The sequence below is a fragment of the Symphalangus syndactylus genome, chromosome 20 (assembly GCF_028878055.3).
Source record: "Symphalangus syndactylus isolate Jambi chromosome 20, NHGRI_mSymSyn1-v2.1_pri, whole genome shotgun sequence".
NCBI lineage: Eukaryota > Metazoa > Chordata > Mammalia > Primates > Hylobatidae > Symphalangus > Symphalangus syndactylus.
The window spans coordinates 44,611,051-44,627,416 of record NC_072442.2 but is presented as its reverse complement, the minus strand read 5'-3'; the positions used below and the strand labels follow the sequence as shown (position 1 = coordinate 44,627,416).

Here is a 16,366-nt window from a genome sequence, read left to right as displayed (position 1 = left end):
GGGAAGGGTGAGTGGGGCATGTGGTTAGATGTAGGATATTGACAAGAGCTTTGTTTTTTAGTTTGGGTGGTGGGTTCTCTTAGATCCTTGTTATATCGTTTAAAAAATCTAATTTAGGCCAGGTGTGGTGGCTCATGCCTGTAATCCCAGCACTTTGGGAGGCCGAGGCAGGCAGATCACCTGAGCTCAGGAGTTTGTGACTATCCTGGGCAACATGGTGAAACCTCGTCTCTACTAAAATATAAAAAATTAGCCAGGGGTGGTGGCGCATGCCTGTAGTCCCAGCTACTCGGGAGCCTGAAGCGCAAGAATTGCTTGAGCCCGGGAAGTGGAGGTTGCAGTGAGCCAAGATTGTGCCACTGCCTTCCAATTTGGGCTACAGAGTGAGACTCCATCTAAAAAAAAAAAATTATTTGTTTAGTTCAGCCCACTGAGTTGTTGGTTTCGTATTTGAATGATTAAATGTTTAGTTTCCTTTGGGCTGTGAGGTTGAGCTTGGAGAGCTGTGCTTTCATATCTGTGAGTATAAAACGTCCAGGGGTGGCCACAGGAGGAGGAATGGATTAGCCCATGGTGGGAATGTCATTAAGTCAAAGATAGGAGGTAAGCAGCTTAGGAGGCACCCTGGCTTCCCTCTTGGTCAAACACGTCTCCTCGGAAAACTTGTCCTCCATGCGTGGACCAGATAGTGCTAAAGTCAAAATGAGTGACCTCTCTAATGCTCACATCAGGACACCTGTGCCAGAGCTGGCTCCTGTTAACCCAAAAGAGCCATGCAAGAGTTGCCATGGTGAGATTATTGCTGCCTGAGTGCCTCTGTTTATTCTTGACACTCAATTATTAGGGCTTTGATTCCCAACATTGTCCTAAGCATAGGGTAATAGAGCCAGAGCTGGGACGCCTCCCTCACTCTGGGGCTCCATAGGCTGGGCCGAGCTAAATGACTGAAAATCACATAGGGCTCTGTGGAAGACCAACCCTCTGGGGCTTGTTTGTTTCCCCAGATGCTACTCCTTTGCCCCATCAGCTGTCTGTTTCCCCAGTAGGTTGTGGGTGTCAGTCTAAAATGCTGCCCACCTGGCAGAGGATGGTTTAGGAGGCTGTGGGACCACGTGGGGTGCTGTTCCCTGGCCTGTTTGGGAAAAGAGAAGGCAGAAAGCATCTAGCCTTTATTGAGCACCTGCTGTCTGCCAGGCACTGTGTCCATCTCACCAAATCCTTACAGCAGTCTTATGAGGTATTACTCAAATCTCACCATCTCATGGCTAAACAAATTTTCTATTATGAAAACATTTAAAAATATATCCTGAACCTCCATCACCTAGCACCCCACTTCAACATTCAATAGTCATGCATAATCTTGTTTCATTCACACCTTTACCCGCTTCCCTCTCTCCTCATTGTTTTGGAGTACATCTCAGCCATAATAGATGTATCTGCAAGTGTTTCATTGTGTATATAAACTCCTGGGCTCAACTGAAAAGGATTCTTTAAAGTTACACTACTATTCTCACACCTAAAAAAAAAATCAAACAATAGTTTTCTTTTGAATTTTTTTAATTAAAAAAATTTTAAAAAATAGAGATGGGGTCTTGCTGTCTTGAACTCCTGGGCTTGAGTGATCCTCCTGCCTTGGCCTCCCAAAGTGCTGGGTTTACAGGTGTGAGCCATTGTGCCCTGCCATGAATTTTTAATAAATGGTATTGGAACATCTGGATAGTCATTTTGAAATATATCAAAGTATATTTATTCCTCACATCATATATCAGAATGAACTCCAAGCAGATCAGAGATCTCTATGTGAGAATATAAATCATACACGTCCTAGAAGAAAACAAGGCTCTGTATATGGGAAAAGCCCTCCCTTAAAAAAAACAAAAAAACAAAAAACTATGCCTCGAAATTCAGATGCATGAAAGATTATTAAATTCACCCACATTAAAAAAAAATTGTTTTTTGAGCCAGGGTCTTGCTCTGTCACTGAGGCTGGAGTGCAGTGGTGCAAACAGTGCTCACTGCAGCCTCAATCTCCTGGGTTCAAGCGATCCTTCCACCTCAGCCTCCCAAGTAAGAGTAGCAGGGACCTCAGGTGCATGTCACCATGCATTAAAATGAGCATTAAAAATGCTCAGGTGCATCTTAAAAATATTTTGTAGCAACAGGGGCTTGCCGTCTTACCCAGGCTGGTCTTGAACTCCTGGGCTCAAGCAGTCTTCCCTCCTCGACCTCCTAAAGTGTTGGGATTGCAGGTGTGAACCACACTGCACCTGACCTAATTTTTTTTTTTTTGCATGCAAAAACACCACAAGCAGAGTCAAAAGACAAGTGGCAAACTGGGGGAAATTATTTGCAAGAGATATCACAAAGGGCTAATTTTCCCAATGGCGAGAAAACATTTTTTAAAATAGGGAAAAGAATAAAAACCAAGAGCTGACAGAAAAATTGGGAAAGACATGAGTAGACAATTCACAGAAAAAGATATACAGATGGCCCTTAAACATATGGAGAGATGTTCGACGTTACTCATAATAAGCAAAATGCAAAGTAAGCCCCACTGAGAGATCATTTCTCCTCCATGTGATTGGCAGACATGCAAATGTTTGATCAACACTCTGGTGGTGAGCTTAAAGAAAATCCCTCATACAGTGCTAGCAGGAGGGCAAACTGGCCAAAGTCCCATGGAGGGGAATTTGTCAATATCTAAGATAAGAAAATTATGTATGTATTTGCTGCTTGACCCAGCAAGACTTCTAGGAATTTACATGGAAGATCTTCTCCACAGATATAGAATACTATGCCAGAGTCATTTACTGCAACATTATTTGCAATAGCAAAGTATTAGAAACAACCTAAATACCCATGGAGAGTGGTTGAATAAATTACAGGAATCCAGTCCTGCAATGGAGTCAAATGCAGTAATTAAAATAATAGGATGGGCATGGTGGTTCATGCCTGTAATCCCAACCTGGGAGGCAGAGGTTGCAGTGAGCCGAGATCACGCCACTGCACTCCATCCTGGGTGACACAGCAAGACTCCATCTCAAACAAACTAATAATAATAATTAATAAAGGAAGATCTCCATGCAGTTTCATAGAGTGATTTCTATGACATATTTTTAAATAAAAAGCCAGAAAACAAACCAAACCAGTTAAATAAAAGCCCTAGAGTATCAAAGGGTATATACAGTGTTCTATGTTTTATGTAAGAAAGGGCAATATATTTATTTAATTCATTTTTTTTGAAACAGAGTCTTTCTCTGTTGCCCAGGCTGGAGTGCAGTGGTGCGATCTCAGCTCCCTGCAAACTCTGCCTCCTGGGTCCAAGTGATTCTCGTGTCTCAGCCTCCTGAGTAGCTGGGATTACAGGCATGTGCCACCATGCCCAGCTAATTTTGTATTTTTAGTAGAGACGGGGTTTCACCATGTTGGTCAGGCTGGTCTCGAACTCCTGACCTCAGGTGATCCTCCCGCCTCAGCTTCCCAAAGTGTGGGATTATGGGCGTGAACCACCTCACCTGGCCTTTGGTGGTGATTTCTGAGATTTTGATGCACCCATCACCCAAGCAGTGTACACTGTACCCAGTGTGTAGTCTTTTATCCCTTAAGCCCCTACTACCCTTTCCCGCTGATTTTTACTGAATAGATTTGTGATAGGTAGTAGCAGTTGTATAGCAATTCTGAAACTGCTTTGACTATTGAAGGACAGAACAAATAAGTAAATATATTGATGTTATTGGGAAATAAGTTCTCACTGAAGAAGAAGGGAGACACAAATATGGAATGGGGGAAGATGAGAAAAATCCTTTAGAGTTTATTTGGAGCCATTAGTATCTACTAATGACTGCCAAAGAAATGATGCCCAGAAACAATGGGTACTGAGTGCCCACATCTTGGTTTCTAAATACTATCTCCTGCTAAAAGGAATCAGGGTTCCTTGGAGAAATTGCTGATTCCAGACCTGGGGTGGGGAACGCATCAGATGAGCCTGTGCCAGAAGGGAAGAAGATGCTCAAGGACTGATGGGAAAATGTCAACAGGACAGAGGTGTGAATGGGGCTCCCACTGGACAAATTTGGGATAAACTGGGTCAACGAAGATAGTGATCGTAATGGATTAGAACACGCGGAATAAAAAAAAATTCATAGTGATATCATGAGAGAGAGAAGGAGAGAAAGAGGAGTAAAGTGGTAGGGAGAAAAGAAGAGCTCATTCTTTTTTTTTTTGAGATGGAGTTTCGCTCCTGTTGCCCAGGCTGGAGTGCAATGGCATGATCTCAGCTCATTGCAACCTCCACCTCCCAGGTTCAAGCGATTCTCCTGCCTCAGCCTCCTGAGTAGCTGGGATTACAGGCGCCCACCACTATGCCAGGCTAATTTTTTTTTTTTTTTTTTGAGACGGAGTCTCGCTCTGTCACCCAGGCTGGAGTGCAGTGGCGCGATCTCGGCTCACTGTAAGCTCCGCCTCCCGGGTTCACGGCCAGGCTAATTTTTTATATTTGTAGTAGAAACGGGGTTTCACCATGTTGGCCAGGCTGTTTTGCAAACTCCTGACCTCAGGTGATCCACCTGCCTTGGCCTCCCAAAGTGCAGGGATTACAGGCATGAGCCACTGTGCCTGGCTGAAAAGCTCATTCTTATAGTAGAATGCCAATAAATGTAGAAGGAATGATGGGAATTAGGTAATCACTGTTTTGCAACCTCCAGTATAATAATTCATTTAGGCAAGGGTCATAAATTGACACTAAATCCGTTGGTGAAGGATTTTGGGGGAACAGAATAGTCACATAGTCTCAAAGTATGGGAAAGACACAAAGACACAAGATCAGCTATGTAGAACTCTTGTCAAAAGGATTAACGTAAGTCTAATCATGAGGAAACAGTCAACTAAATCTAGTGGTAGAGCATCCTAAAAACTACTGGCCTGGAGTCTAAAAATGTCTAGGCTGGGTGCAGTGGCTCGTGCCTGTAATCCCAGGCTTTGGGAGCCTGAAGCGGGAGGATCGCTTGAAGCCAAGAGTTTGAGACTAGCCTAGGCAACGTAGGGAGACCCTGTCCCTACAAAACAAAAACAGAAACAAAAAAAACAAAACAACAAATGTTCTGAAAATCTAAAAGTTATTGGGATCTGTTCTAGATTAGAAGAGAATAAAAAGATGTGTCAACCAAATACAACATATGATCATCAATTAGATCCTGAATCAGAAAAAATATAAAATTATAAAGGATACTTTTGGGACAAGAGTGAACATTTGAATGTGGACTGTCTTACATAATATATTAATGAATCGATGTAAATTTCTTGCAGGTGATAATGGTATTATGGTTTATGCAGCAGAATGTCTTTGTTCCTATGAAATATATGTTGAAATACTTTGGGGTAAAGTGGCTTGTGTTGTCTGCAATGATCCTTCAAAGATTCAGAGGGGAAAAAAGGTCTTCATACATATTCTTGAAATGGAATTCCTTTCTTCCTGACCCATCTAACCTAACCCTCCCCACTGGGCTGGTCACTGGCGAAGGATTCCTTTTCCGTTTTCAGCTCACCTTGGTATGGAGCCCAGAGCCAGCAGAGCAACAAATAGGTGCAGGGCCTGCTCCTGGCACCATGTGCTGATTTCCTGTCCCCTCATTCACTGGGAACACTGAGTTGAGGGCCTGGAGATGCAAGTTCAAGTCCCATTGACCCTGGGAAAGTTATTCTACCTCCCTAATTTCCTTATCCTGGGCTTCACGGTCTTCAAGGCCCCACCCAACCATAATGTCCGGTGGAAGAAGCTGTCTTTGAATGCCAATGTGTATAGGGTCCTGGGAGCTGGAGACAATTTGGTAACTTCTAATGACCCTCTGTGGCAAGGGGATGGAAAGGAAGGTTTGTCCTTTGGTTTCTTCCTTCCCTAAACTAGGTCCTTGTCATTTTGGGGAAGAAAGGAGACAGCAAGGAATGCATGCGCACGTGTGGGTGTGATTGTGTGTCAGTGAGTGAGGAGCTGAAGCTGGGGGCTGGGTTGGGGTGGGGAAAATGCCTGGGGGCTGAGGGAGGACCCTGCTTGGTGTCCCAGGGCTCCTGGGGAAGCTCCTAGCCCCACCTGTTCTGCTTCCACCCCCAGGCCCATGAGAGGCTGGAGGAGACGAAGCTGGAGGCCGTGAGAGACAACAACCTGGAGCTGGTGCAGGAGATCCTGCGGGACCTGGCGCAGCTGGCTGAGCAGAGCAGCACAGCCGCCGAGCTGGCCCACATCCTCCAGGAGCCCCACTTCCAGGTTCCTGGCTGCTGGGGCTGGGGTTGAGGGAGCAGGAGGCGGGTGGACGGGGGCATACTGCTGTTGGAGGGCCCAACAGGAAGTTGGAGCTGGAATGGGAAGAGACCCAGGGCACTGCCCCATTGTCCCTTCTCTTCCCACCCCCCCAGTCCCTCCTGGAGACGCATGACTCTGTGGCCTCAAAGACCTATGAGACACCACCCCCCAGCCCTGGCCTGGACCCTACATTCAGCAACCAGCCTGTACCTCCCGATGCCGTGCGCATGGTGGGCATCCGCAAGACAGCCGGAGAACATCTGGTGAGGACTGGGCAGGGCCAGAGGCAGGGCTGGTGAGGGTGGGGGATTGAGAATAACCAATGAGCAGACAAAAAAGGCCAAGCGTGGTCTGAAGATGAAGATGGGGCCAGCTTTGTGCAGGGAAGGGCCATGCGGCAAAGGGTCGGGGAAGACCCAGGAGACCATAGACACTGCACACGCACCTGTGTCCATACCTCTCCAGTCTGCCCGCTTCCCCCCCACTTTTAGTACCCGCTGTAAGTGAAGAATTTAGGCAGAAGGATGGAGGAGGACTTTGTGAGGGCGGGGGTGGGTGGGTAGGGACAGGAATGGAGGAGCTATTAGGAGACTATTTGAAGATTCTGACTTGGAGCAATTGTGGCCTCAACTTACACTCCCTCTGACCTCCAGGGTGTAACGTTCCGCGTGGAGGGCGGCGAGCTGGTGATCGCGCGCATTCTGCATGGGGGCATGGTGGCTCAGCAAGGCCTGCTGCATGTGGGTGACATCATCAAGGAGGTGAACGGGCAGCCAGTGGGCAGTGACCCCCGTGCACTGCAGGAGCTCCTGCGCAACGCCAGTGGCAGTGTCATCCTCAAGATCCTGCCCAGCTACCAGGAGCCCCATCTGCCCCGCCAGGTGGGCCCCTCACCCAGCACAAGGCCCAAGGGATGGCTGAGCCTCCTGGTTGTCAGGGTTGCAGGTCTCACTGAGGCCCTCTTCTCCTACTGGTTTCCTCCAGGGAAGATGGGGGTGGGACCTGCAGCCCAGGGGCAGCTGACCGCAGCCGTGGACAGGCCTCTGCCTCTGCTGTACCTGCACGTGCTCCCACATTGGCCGGCATTATGCACGCAGCCACAGCCTGGGGTACCAGAGTGTATGAGAGAGTGCCTGCATCGTGGTCAGCGTTCTTCACGTTTGTGCGCGTGCACAGGGTGGGGTGGTCGTATGTCCTGGACAGCTGTCTCCTGGTTGGTCAATTCTGGGGGTCTAGCTGCTCTGTCTACCTATCCTATTGGCTCTCTTGCCCTCCACCAGAGCCCTTCTCCAAGGGGAGAGAGTGAGTGGATGGAGGGATCCAGGATTAGGTGCCAGGGTCCTGTCCCCTACTTGGTGGTCCCACATCCTTGGTCCTGAGATCTGAATCCTGTAGTACTAGATGCGAAGAGAGGTTGGCACCAGGGAGGTGCACGGGCAGGCCTGGAGGCATCACTCCTGCAGGGGGACAGTTCCATTGCCTCTTACGTCTTTGTGAAAAGGGGGGGCATGGGGTAGACCTCCACCTGCAGCCTTCTGCTGACCCTTCCCCCGACCCTTTGCTGATTCCTGGGCCCAGGTATTTGTGAAATGTCACTTTGACTATGACCCGGCCCGAGACAGCCTCATCCCCTGCAAGGAAGCAGGCCTGCACTTCAACGCAGGGGACTTGCTCCAGATCGTAAACCAGGATGATGCCAACTGGTGGCAGGTGAGCTGCGGGCACCCCTGCATCTCTCCAGGTATGGTGCATGGGAGGGCGAGGGCACAGGGAGGGGTCTTCTTGCTCAGGCAGATCTTGGTCTCATGTCCGTTTCAGGCATGCCATGTCGAAGGGGGCAGTGCTGGGCTCATCCCCAGCCAGCTGCTGGAGGAGAAGCGGAAAGCATTTGTCAAGAGGGACCTGGAGCTGACACCAAACTCAGGTAGGAGGTCCCCCCTACCCCACACCTCCAATCTGAGATCCGACAGGGCCCTGTCTGCCTCACTCACCCATCTCCCTATGGCCAGGGACCCTGTGCGGCAGCCTTTCAGGAAAGAAAAAGAAGCGAATGATGTATTTGACCACCAAGAATGCAGGTGGGTATCAGAGCGCCCCCTCCCTTGCCCTCCTTTAACATGGCATGCCTTTCCCTGTCCCCACCCATCACCTGTGAAGATGCGTGCCTGGCTCAGATGCTGCCAGCCGTGTCCCTAGGCCCTGCCCGACTCCCTCCTGCTCCCCTGTTCCAAGCCCTCTTGCCCTCAGCCTCCCTGAGAGCTCCGCCCCTCCCTCACCGTGCAGCCTGGTGAGCAGCGCCATCTCCCTGTGTCCAGAGTTTGACCGTCATGAGCTGCTCATTTATGAGGAGGTGGCCCGCATGCCCCCGTTCCGCCGGAAAACCCTGGTACTGATTGGGGCTCAGGGCGTGGGACGGCGCAGCCTGAAGAACAAGCTCATCATGTGGGATCCAGATCGCTATGGCACCACGGTGCCCTGTGAGTGGGAGCTGGGCCCTGCTGAGTCGGGGACAGGGAGCAGGGCTCCCCTTGGTGCCAGGGCTGGGCCCACCGAATGGGCATCTTCATGGGCACCAGGCCAGGTGGTACCTTTGGGTACACGGGTTGGGGTGCACGCCCTCTGTGGGTGAGTAGGGGAACTTCAGGCTTAGGAAGGGTGAGGGAGGTGTCCAGCCAACAGGTGGCCTAGTGGGCTGGGCTGGCGTCCCCTTTCCTTCTCTTGTTTCACTTGCTAAAAGCCATGAAGAAAGTGAGTGCCCAGCCGTGCACCCAGGTGAAACAGGCTATGAGTTGCGTGTGTGTAGCCTTGTGGAAGACAGGGCTTCTTAGTGGCAGAACCAGCGGGGGTGGTGGGAACCCCTGGCTGCCAGAGGCAGGACTAAGAGCACTGCCCTGGTCTGCTTGGCCCTTGCTGTGTGGCTTTGGGCTGTATATTGCCCTTTCTGGACCTCAGCCTCTCATCTGTGGGCTCTGGGTTGGACCATGATTACCACCTCATGTCTGTGTGTGCGCCACTGGGGAGAGTGGGGGGCAGGTGTGTGCAAAGGCAGCAGTGCTGGCATGATGGGGAGCAGACTGCACCCCCAAGGCTGAGAAACGGGGGCCTGGGTAGGGGTGCATATATGTGTCTGAGGCACTGTGACCTGCCCATGCCCATTCGGTCCAACCTACCCCCATCCCCCTAGACACCTCCCGGCGGCCCAAAGACTCAGAGCGGGAAGGTCAGGGTTACAGCTTTGTGTCCCGTGGGGAGATGGAGGCTGACATCCGTGCTGGGCGCTACCTGGAACATGGCGAATACGAGGGCAACCTGTATGGCACACGTATTGACTCCATCCGGGGCGTGGTCGCTGCTGGGAAGGTGTGCGTGCTGGATGTCAACCCCCAGGTACCACCACTCTGCTCCTTCCCAGCCTGCCATGTGTCCTCTCTGCTGCCTCAGTGCTCCCCCATATAGTTCCAGACACTTGTCACCTGAGCACGCCCATGTACCCCCTTTGCCCTCAACTACTGCTAGAAACCCAGCCCACCTGGAACCTTTCTCAGCCTTCCAGAGCCCCCACTCCTCCTCTAGTCTCCTCCAGTCACCCCAGCCACCTGCCAGCTGTTTGTCATTTGTCCCAGGACTCATGTCCCAGACCCCCAGGCCCCCTTTTCTCATCCACTCCCAAGTGCCCACCCCAACCCCAGTCACCCTCACAGCCTTTCTCTGGTTCCTAGGACAGACATGGGGATATGCTCCCTACCCTGCCTTCTCCTTCTGCAGGCGGTGAAGGTGCTACGAACGGCTGAGTTTGTCCCTTACGTGGTGTTCATTGAGGCCCCGGACTTCGAGACCCTGCGGGCCATGAACAGGGCTGCGCTGGAGAGTGGAGTATCCACCAAGCAGCTCACGGTGAGGGCTCTGAGGTGTGGGGGAGGGGTCTGATAGCTGCCTAGGGTGGTGGGGGACAGGCCTGAGCTGACAGAGAGAAGAAGGTGGTGTTGGGGAGGGACAGGGGCCTGCTTCAGTTATCAGTGAGGCAGGACGTGGTCCCCCCTGCATAGATGTGGAGGGGGAGGTCTGAGAGAGGAAGTCCAAAGTCTCAGAGTGAGCCAGGCACACACCCAGCCTGGGATACACGTGCTTCTGACTCCAGGCCCCCGGCTCAGCCCACTCTGCAGAGACAGAGTGCTGGCCAGAGAGAGTTCCAGAGGGCCACTGGGAGAGGTGGGCAGGAGGTGGGCCAGGTGAGCTTGGGTTGCTTACAGCTGGGGGAAAGCTGAAGGGTAGGAGAAAGCCAGAGGCGGGAAGGCTGGCTGGAGGGCTGAGTCAGCGTCAGGGAGCAGGCAGCGCCTGGAGGAGAGGCTTCAAGGCCGCATTGCAGGACTCCAGCCCCATCCTCCTTCCTCTCTATGTCTTGCTGCGCCTTCCCAGGAGGTGGAGAGTTTGCGGAGCTCTGAGTGCAGGGGTCCCTCTGCTGGCCATGCCTGGTGCTGCAGCACTCAGGCCCCAGGTCAGAGCGTGCCTGGGGCCCAGGAGGGGCTGTCTAGGCTGGCACCCTTCTGCCAATGACCCCCTTAAGGAGCTCTGGACCTTTGCCTGATCCCCATTCTGGGCACCTCCTCCTTGGCAATAGGTGTGGCCAACTGGAGCTGTTGGGATGCGGCTAGCTTCCGCTTATTTAAGTCAGTTGTCAAGTACCCTTCCCCACCCCTGCCCATCCAGCTTCCACTGGGTCGAGGGTGGGGTTGTCCTGGATACTTGTGGATTGCCCTGGTACCAGCCTGTCTAGCTGCATAGGTAAGGCAGCCTAGTCAGACTTGAGGGAGCACTGGCTTGAGAGTCAGGCAGACCCTGTTTAGCCACTGACTGGCTGTGTGACCTTTTTGTATCTTCATTTTCTCTGTTATAAATGGGAAAGAATTAATCCTACCTTGCAGAGCTGTAGTGAAGATTATGTGGCATGCAAAGCATTTAGGGGTGTGATTGGCAGTTGTTAAAGCTTATTTCCTCCCTTTCACTCACCATCTGTTTGTGGTTGATGGTGAGCCACTTTGAGGCACGCAGAGAGGGGCCCCTGCCTCCCTAGCCAGGGAGTCCACACCAGGGTTGGGCTTTGGGGAGGGGGAGTGGGGGCAGCTGTAGCTCCTTCTGACAGTGGGGGTGAGTTGTGGGCACTGACTGTAGGGAGGTCCCCTTGTGCCTGGGCAGGAGGCGGACCTGAGACGGACAGTGGAGGAGAGCAGCCGCATCCAGAGGGGCTACGGGCACTACTTTGACCTCTGCCTGGTCAATAGCAACCTGGAGAGGACCTTCCGCGAGCTCCAGGCAGCCATGGAGAAGCTACGGACAGAGCCCCAGTGGGTGCCTGTCAGCTGGGTGTACTGAGCCTGTTCACCTGGTCCTTGGCCCACTCTGTGTTGAAACCCACAACCTGAATCCATCTCCTTCCTGGCCTGTGATCCCCTGCCACAATCCTTAGCCCCCATATCTGGCTCTCCTTGGGTAACAGCTCCCAGCAGTCCCTAAGTCTGGCTTCAGCACAGAGGCGTGCACTGCCAGGGAGGTGGGCATTCATGGGGTACCCTGTGCCCAGGTGCTGCCCACTCCCAATGCCCATTGGCCACCAGATATCTCTGAGGGCCAAGCTATGCCCAGGAATGTGTCAGAGTCACCTCCATATAATGGTCAGTATAGAGAAGATAAAAGCTGCTTTGGGACCACATCGTCAGTAGGCATACTGCCCCCTGCCACCCCTCCCCAGTTGCCAGTTCTCCTCTGGACTGGTCACACCCACCCCATTCCTGGACTCCTCCCACCTCTCACCCCTGTGTCACAGGAGCAGGCCTTGGGCTGTTTCCGTGTGGCCAGGGGAATGTGTGGCCCGCTGGCAGCCAGGCAGGCCTGGGTGGTGGTACCATCCTGGTGCCATCTTGAAGGCTGGAGGAGTCAGAGTGAGAGCCAGTGGCCACAGCTGCAGAGCACTGCAGCTCCCAGCTCCCTCGGAAAGGGACAGGGTCGCAGGGCAGATGCAGCTCGGTCCCTCCCTCATCCACAGCTTCTCACTGCCCAAGTTTCTCCAGATTTCTCCAATGCCTCCTGACAGGTCAGCCCTGCTCCCCACAAGGCCAGGCTAGCAGGGGCCAATGGGCTCAGCCCAGGTAAGGGCGGGATGGAGGGCTGAGCCCTGTGAGAACCTGCTGCTACCAACTGAAGAGCCCCGAGCTCTCCATGGCCCACAGCAGGCACAGGTCTGAGCTCTATGTCCTTGACCTTGGTCCATTTTGGTTTTCTCTCTAGCCAGGTCCAGGTAGCCCACTTGCATCAGGGCTGCCGGGTTGGAGGGGCTAAGGAGGAGTGCAGAGGGGACCTTGGGAGCCTGGGCTTGAAGGACGGTTGCCCTCCAGGAGGTTCCTCACACACAACTCCAGAGGTGCCATTTACACAGTAGTCTGCACAGCCTGTGGTTCCACGTGCATGCTCGGCACCTGTCTATGCCTCTGGCACCGGGGTGTATGTGTGTGTGCGTGTGCGCGCGTGTGTGTGTGTGTGTGTCAGGTTTAGTTTGGGGAGGAAGCAAAGGGTTGTTTTGTTTTGGAGGTCACTCTTTGGGGCCCCTTTCTGGGGGTTCCCCATCAGCCCTCATTTCGTATAATACCCTGATCCCAGACTCCGAAGCCCTGGTCCTTTCCTGATGTCTCCTCCCTTGTCCTATTGTTCCCCTACCCTAAATGCCCCCCAGCCGTAACTTGAGGAGGGCAGTTTTGTAAAATAGGAGACTCCCTTTAAGAAAGAATGCTGTCCTAGATGTACTTGGGCATCTCATCCTTCGTTGTTCTCTGCATTCCTTCCGGGGTGAGCCTGTCCTCAGAGGGGACAACCTGTGACACCCCGAGTCCAAACCCCTGTGCCTCCCAGTTCTTCCGAGTGTCTAACTAGTCTTCGCTGCAGTGTCAGCCAAAGCTGGCCCCTGAACCACTGTGTGCCCATTTCCTAGGGAAGGGGAAGGAGAATAAACAGAATATTTATTACAAATGTTAGAATATATTTCTTATACTAGGAATCTCATTTGCATTTGCATAGAGTATACACATGAGGTGGGAAGGCCAGGCCTGCCCCCATCTCGTTGGTGTGGCTCTGCGTATACTACACACTCATCCTCCTGCTCCTCTTTTCCCTTAGTCAGTGTCCTTTCATCCTGATTCAGCTCTCCCTTGCATCACCCTCAGCCTAAGGGAGTGGGAAGGAAATGGGGTGTTTTCTTGCTGCCCTAAGGCTATGGGGTTACTTGCCATTTCCTACCTTCCCTGGGGGATTTAAGGGTAGAGGCGGAGGAAGATCTGTTGTTATAGCTGCCTCTGTCTGTTTGGTCCGTATGACCATCATCTCTGATGGAGAAGGGTTGGGTACTTGGCCTTCATGACACCTTCACTGCTAGTGATGCCCCAGGGGCAGGCCTGGGCCCTTCTCTCCTGTTTCTTCTCAGTCTTTCCTCTCTGAACAGCCTCCTACCTCCCCTGCCTGAGCCTCACTCCACAGCTCTCCCAGGTACCTATCAGGTGGGAGCAGAGGCTGTCAGTCCCTGGCTCACCTGGGACAGGGCTGGGGCTGGGTTGGAACAGGTGTGTGTGCCCACCACATTAGCTCAATGACTGTGTTCCCCCTCCCTGCCATTGTGGACTCTTGTATTTGAGGGACCTCAAGAGAGTGAGGACCCTACCATCCACTGTCCATATTCAGTCCCAGCCCCAGTGCCCTTCCTCTGTCGCCTGCCTCAGCCATCCAATTCTTGAGTTTTCTCACTGATTTTTCTTTCTTTTTCCTTGGATTAAATGTGAAAGCAAAGGCTTCTGGCTCCGCTTATCTTTGGTTGGGGTTGGGTGGATGGCTTTGGGAGAGAGTGAGAGCTGGGGAGCACAGCACAGATGACTCTAGAATGGAAGTCAGAGTGACACATCTTGTTTTCTGCGATGTCTTCCTTTCCTCTGTCTTGCCCCCCTGCACAATCCCCCATCCCCAGAAGATGCTCCTTCTAAGTGCTTGTACCCAAGGACATGGACATTTCTCAGAAGACATACAAGTGACAATGTATGAAAAAGTGCTTTATGTCACTAATCATCAGAGAAATGCAAACCAAAACCACCATGAGTTACCATCTTACACCAGTCAGAATGGCTATTATTAAAAAGTCAAAAAATAAGAGATGCTGGTGAAGTTGCAGACAAGAGGGAGTGCTTATACACTATTGGTGGGAACGTACATTAGTTCGGCCCCAGTGGAAAGCTGTTTGGGGAGTTCTCATAGAACTACCATTCATTCCAGCAATCCCATCACTGGGCATCTACCCAAAGGAGAAGAAATCATTCCACCAAAAAGATACCTGCACTTGTGTGACTGTCACTACGGGACTGAACGAAGGAGGACGAACGCCACTTGTGACAGTTACTGCGGGACTGAACAAAAGAGGACGAACTCAGAAATGAAAACTTAAGACAAAAGAATCTGCTTTAAAGAAGGGGTCCTTGCTTTTGCTTCTAGTGAGCAAGGGCCTTGAGCTTCCACAGCCCTCCATATTTATTGGGTAGAAAGAGCAGGGAGGAGCAGGTAACCTTTGGTCAGCTGCTTGATTTATCACAGGTTCACATAATTGCTGACAGGCTTCAGGTGTGCCTGTAGATAATCACAAACACTGCGCCTGGGGTGTGACTGCCCTCAGCATTCCTTCTGGGTGGCAGACGCAGTTTGTCAGTTTGCCAACATTCTGCATTTATGAGAACAGTTTGCTGTTTGCTCATAGCCTCCAGTGGTATACTGAGTTGATCATGACCCTCATTCTTTTGGCCTCCAATATCTCCCCCTTTTTGTTTTTACATTAATTGAACAAAATCTGTCATGTTATGGGGGTTGATGTCAGTGTGACTCTGGTCAGTCCTCATTCTGTCTTTGCACTCAGGTTCAACTGGCTCATGGCTCATACCAGGGGAACCAGGCCCATGGTTGGGATCCATGGGTCCCTCCAGTCTCCTGTCCCATGTTTGCACACACCTTGAGGGCACCCACACGGTTTGTCCATCTCCTATAAAAACATAAGCATACCCTTGTCCCCACGTTAGTAAATCTATAGGCAGTGGGAAACATATTCTGAGGTTCCTTAATGCTTTTCCTACAAAATGCTGACATAACGTAGGACTGCTTAGCATGCCTTGGGGTAAAACTTTCCGTTGATAATGAGAAACAGGCTTTCTCCAATCAACAGAAGGCACAGAAAACAAATCGAGGCTTATCCTTCTCGTGTAAGGGTATAGTAAAAAAAATCTCCAAGATCCATTACTGCCAGAGGCCAGTCTCTTGCTCCCGTATCCATAAGCCCACAAAACTTTTAATTTGCACTGCATAAGTGGGTCTACTAGATGCTATTGGTTGTGATAGATAAATATCCCTCCGAGTTGTACTTCCAAATCCTTGATTCCCTTGTTTCTTCTTTCGTGGAGAAGGGTGTAATTTGCAGGGGATAAGCAACAGTTGAGCAATATATTCTCCCAGTTCAAAACCCAAAGATCTTGTAACATTACCACTACTTGAATTTCTCCTTCATAATCCGAATCAACAACTCCTGGGACTACAGTAATGCCCTGTAAGTTAAGACAGCTTTTGCCTAAAATTAATCCTATGTATCCTGTTGGCAAAGGTCCACAAATACCAGTGGGAATCTTGGTGGATTTGTCTCCTCCAACTAACGTAACCCATTCGCTGACTGGGAGACCCAATCCTGTGCTTCCAGGTGTTCCTGGGGAGAGGGAATCAATGTGCCTCCGGAAACCCACCACTGAAATGAGTTGTGGCCTGAACTGGGAATGCCGTCATTGTTTGAGGTGCCCGGGTCCAGGCCCCCTTCTCATTTCCCCACAGGGGGGTGCTGTTTTGTTGAAATTTTGAATGGCATTGATTAGCCCAATGATTTCCTTTATTGCAAGGAGGACAAAGTCCTGGTGTTTTTTCCATTGTGGGGGAGGGAACGGTATTATAAGATCCCTTCTTTCCAGAGATCTGACGGCATTCTTTTTTGAAATGTCCAATTTTTCCACAATT

General features: G+C 51.3%; 1 protein-coding gene across 6 annotated transcripts in view; it reads left to right on the top strand.

The window, feature by feature from the left end:
• MPP2 (MAGUK p55 scaffold protein 2) overlaps positions 1-14,122 on the top strand; it is a 34,447-nt gene extending 20,325 nt beyond the window's left edge. For 5 of the 6 annotated variants that reach the window (XM_055256760.2, XM_055256764.2, XM_063629115.1 and 2 more), the window contains 10 exons: positions 6,107-6,259; positions 6,409-6,558; positions 6,949-7,176; positions 7,874-8,005; positions 8,114-8,219; positions 8,305-8,373; positions 8,611-8,772; positions 9,480-9,682; positions 10,061-10,189; positions 11,489-14,122. In XM_055256760.2, the coding sequence (XP_055112735.1) occupies positions 6,107-6,259; positions 6,409-6,558; positions 6,949-7,176; positions 7,874-8,005; positions 8,114-8,219; positions 8,305-8,373; positions 8,611-8,772; positions 9,480-9,682; positions 10,061-10,189; positions 11,489-11,665 (1,509 nt within the window). In that variant the 3' untranslated portion in view covers positions 11,666-14,122. Of the gene's footprint in view, positions 1-5,304; positions 5,377-6,106; positions 6,260-6,408; positions 6,559-6,948; positions 7,177-7,873; positions 8,006-8,113; positions 8,220-8,304; positions 8,374-8,610; positions 8,773-9,479; positions 9,683-10,060; positions 10,190-11,488 lie in introns of all 6 variants that reach the window. The other variant, XM_055256761.2, reaches the window with a different exon arrangement.
• The last annotated feature ends 2,244 nt before the right edge of the window (positions 14,123-16,366 follow it).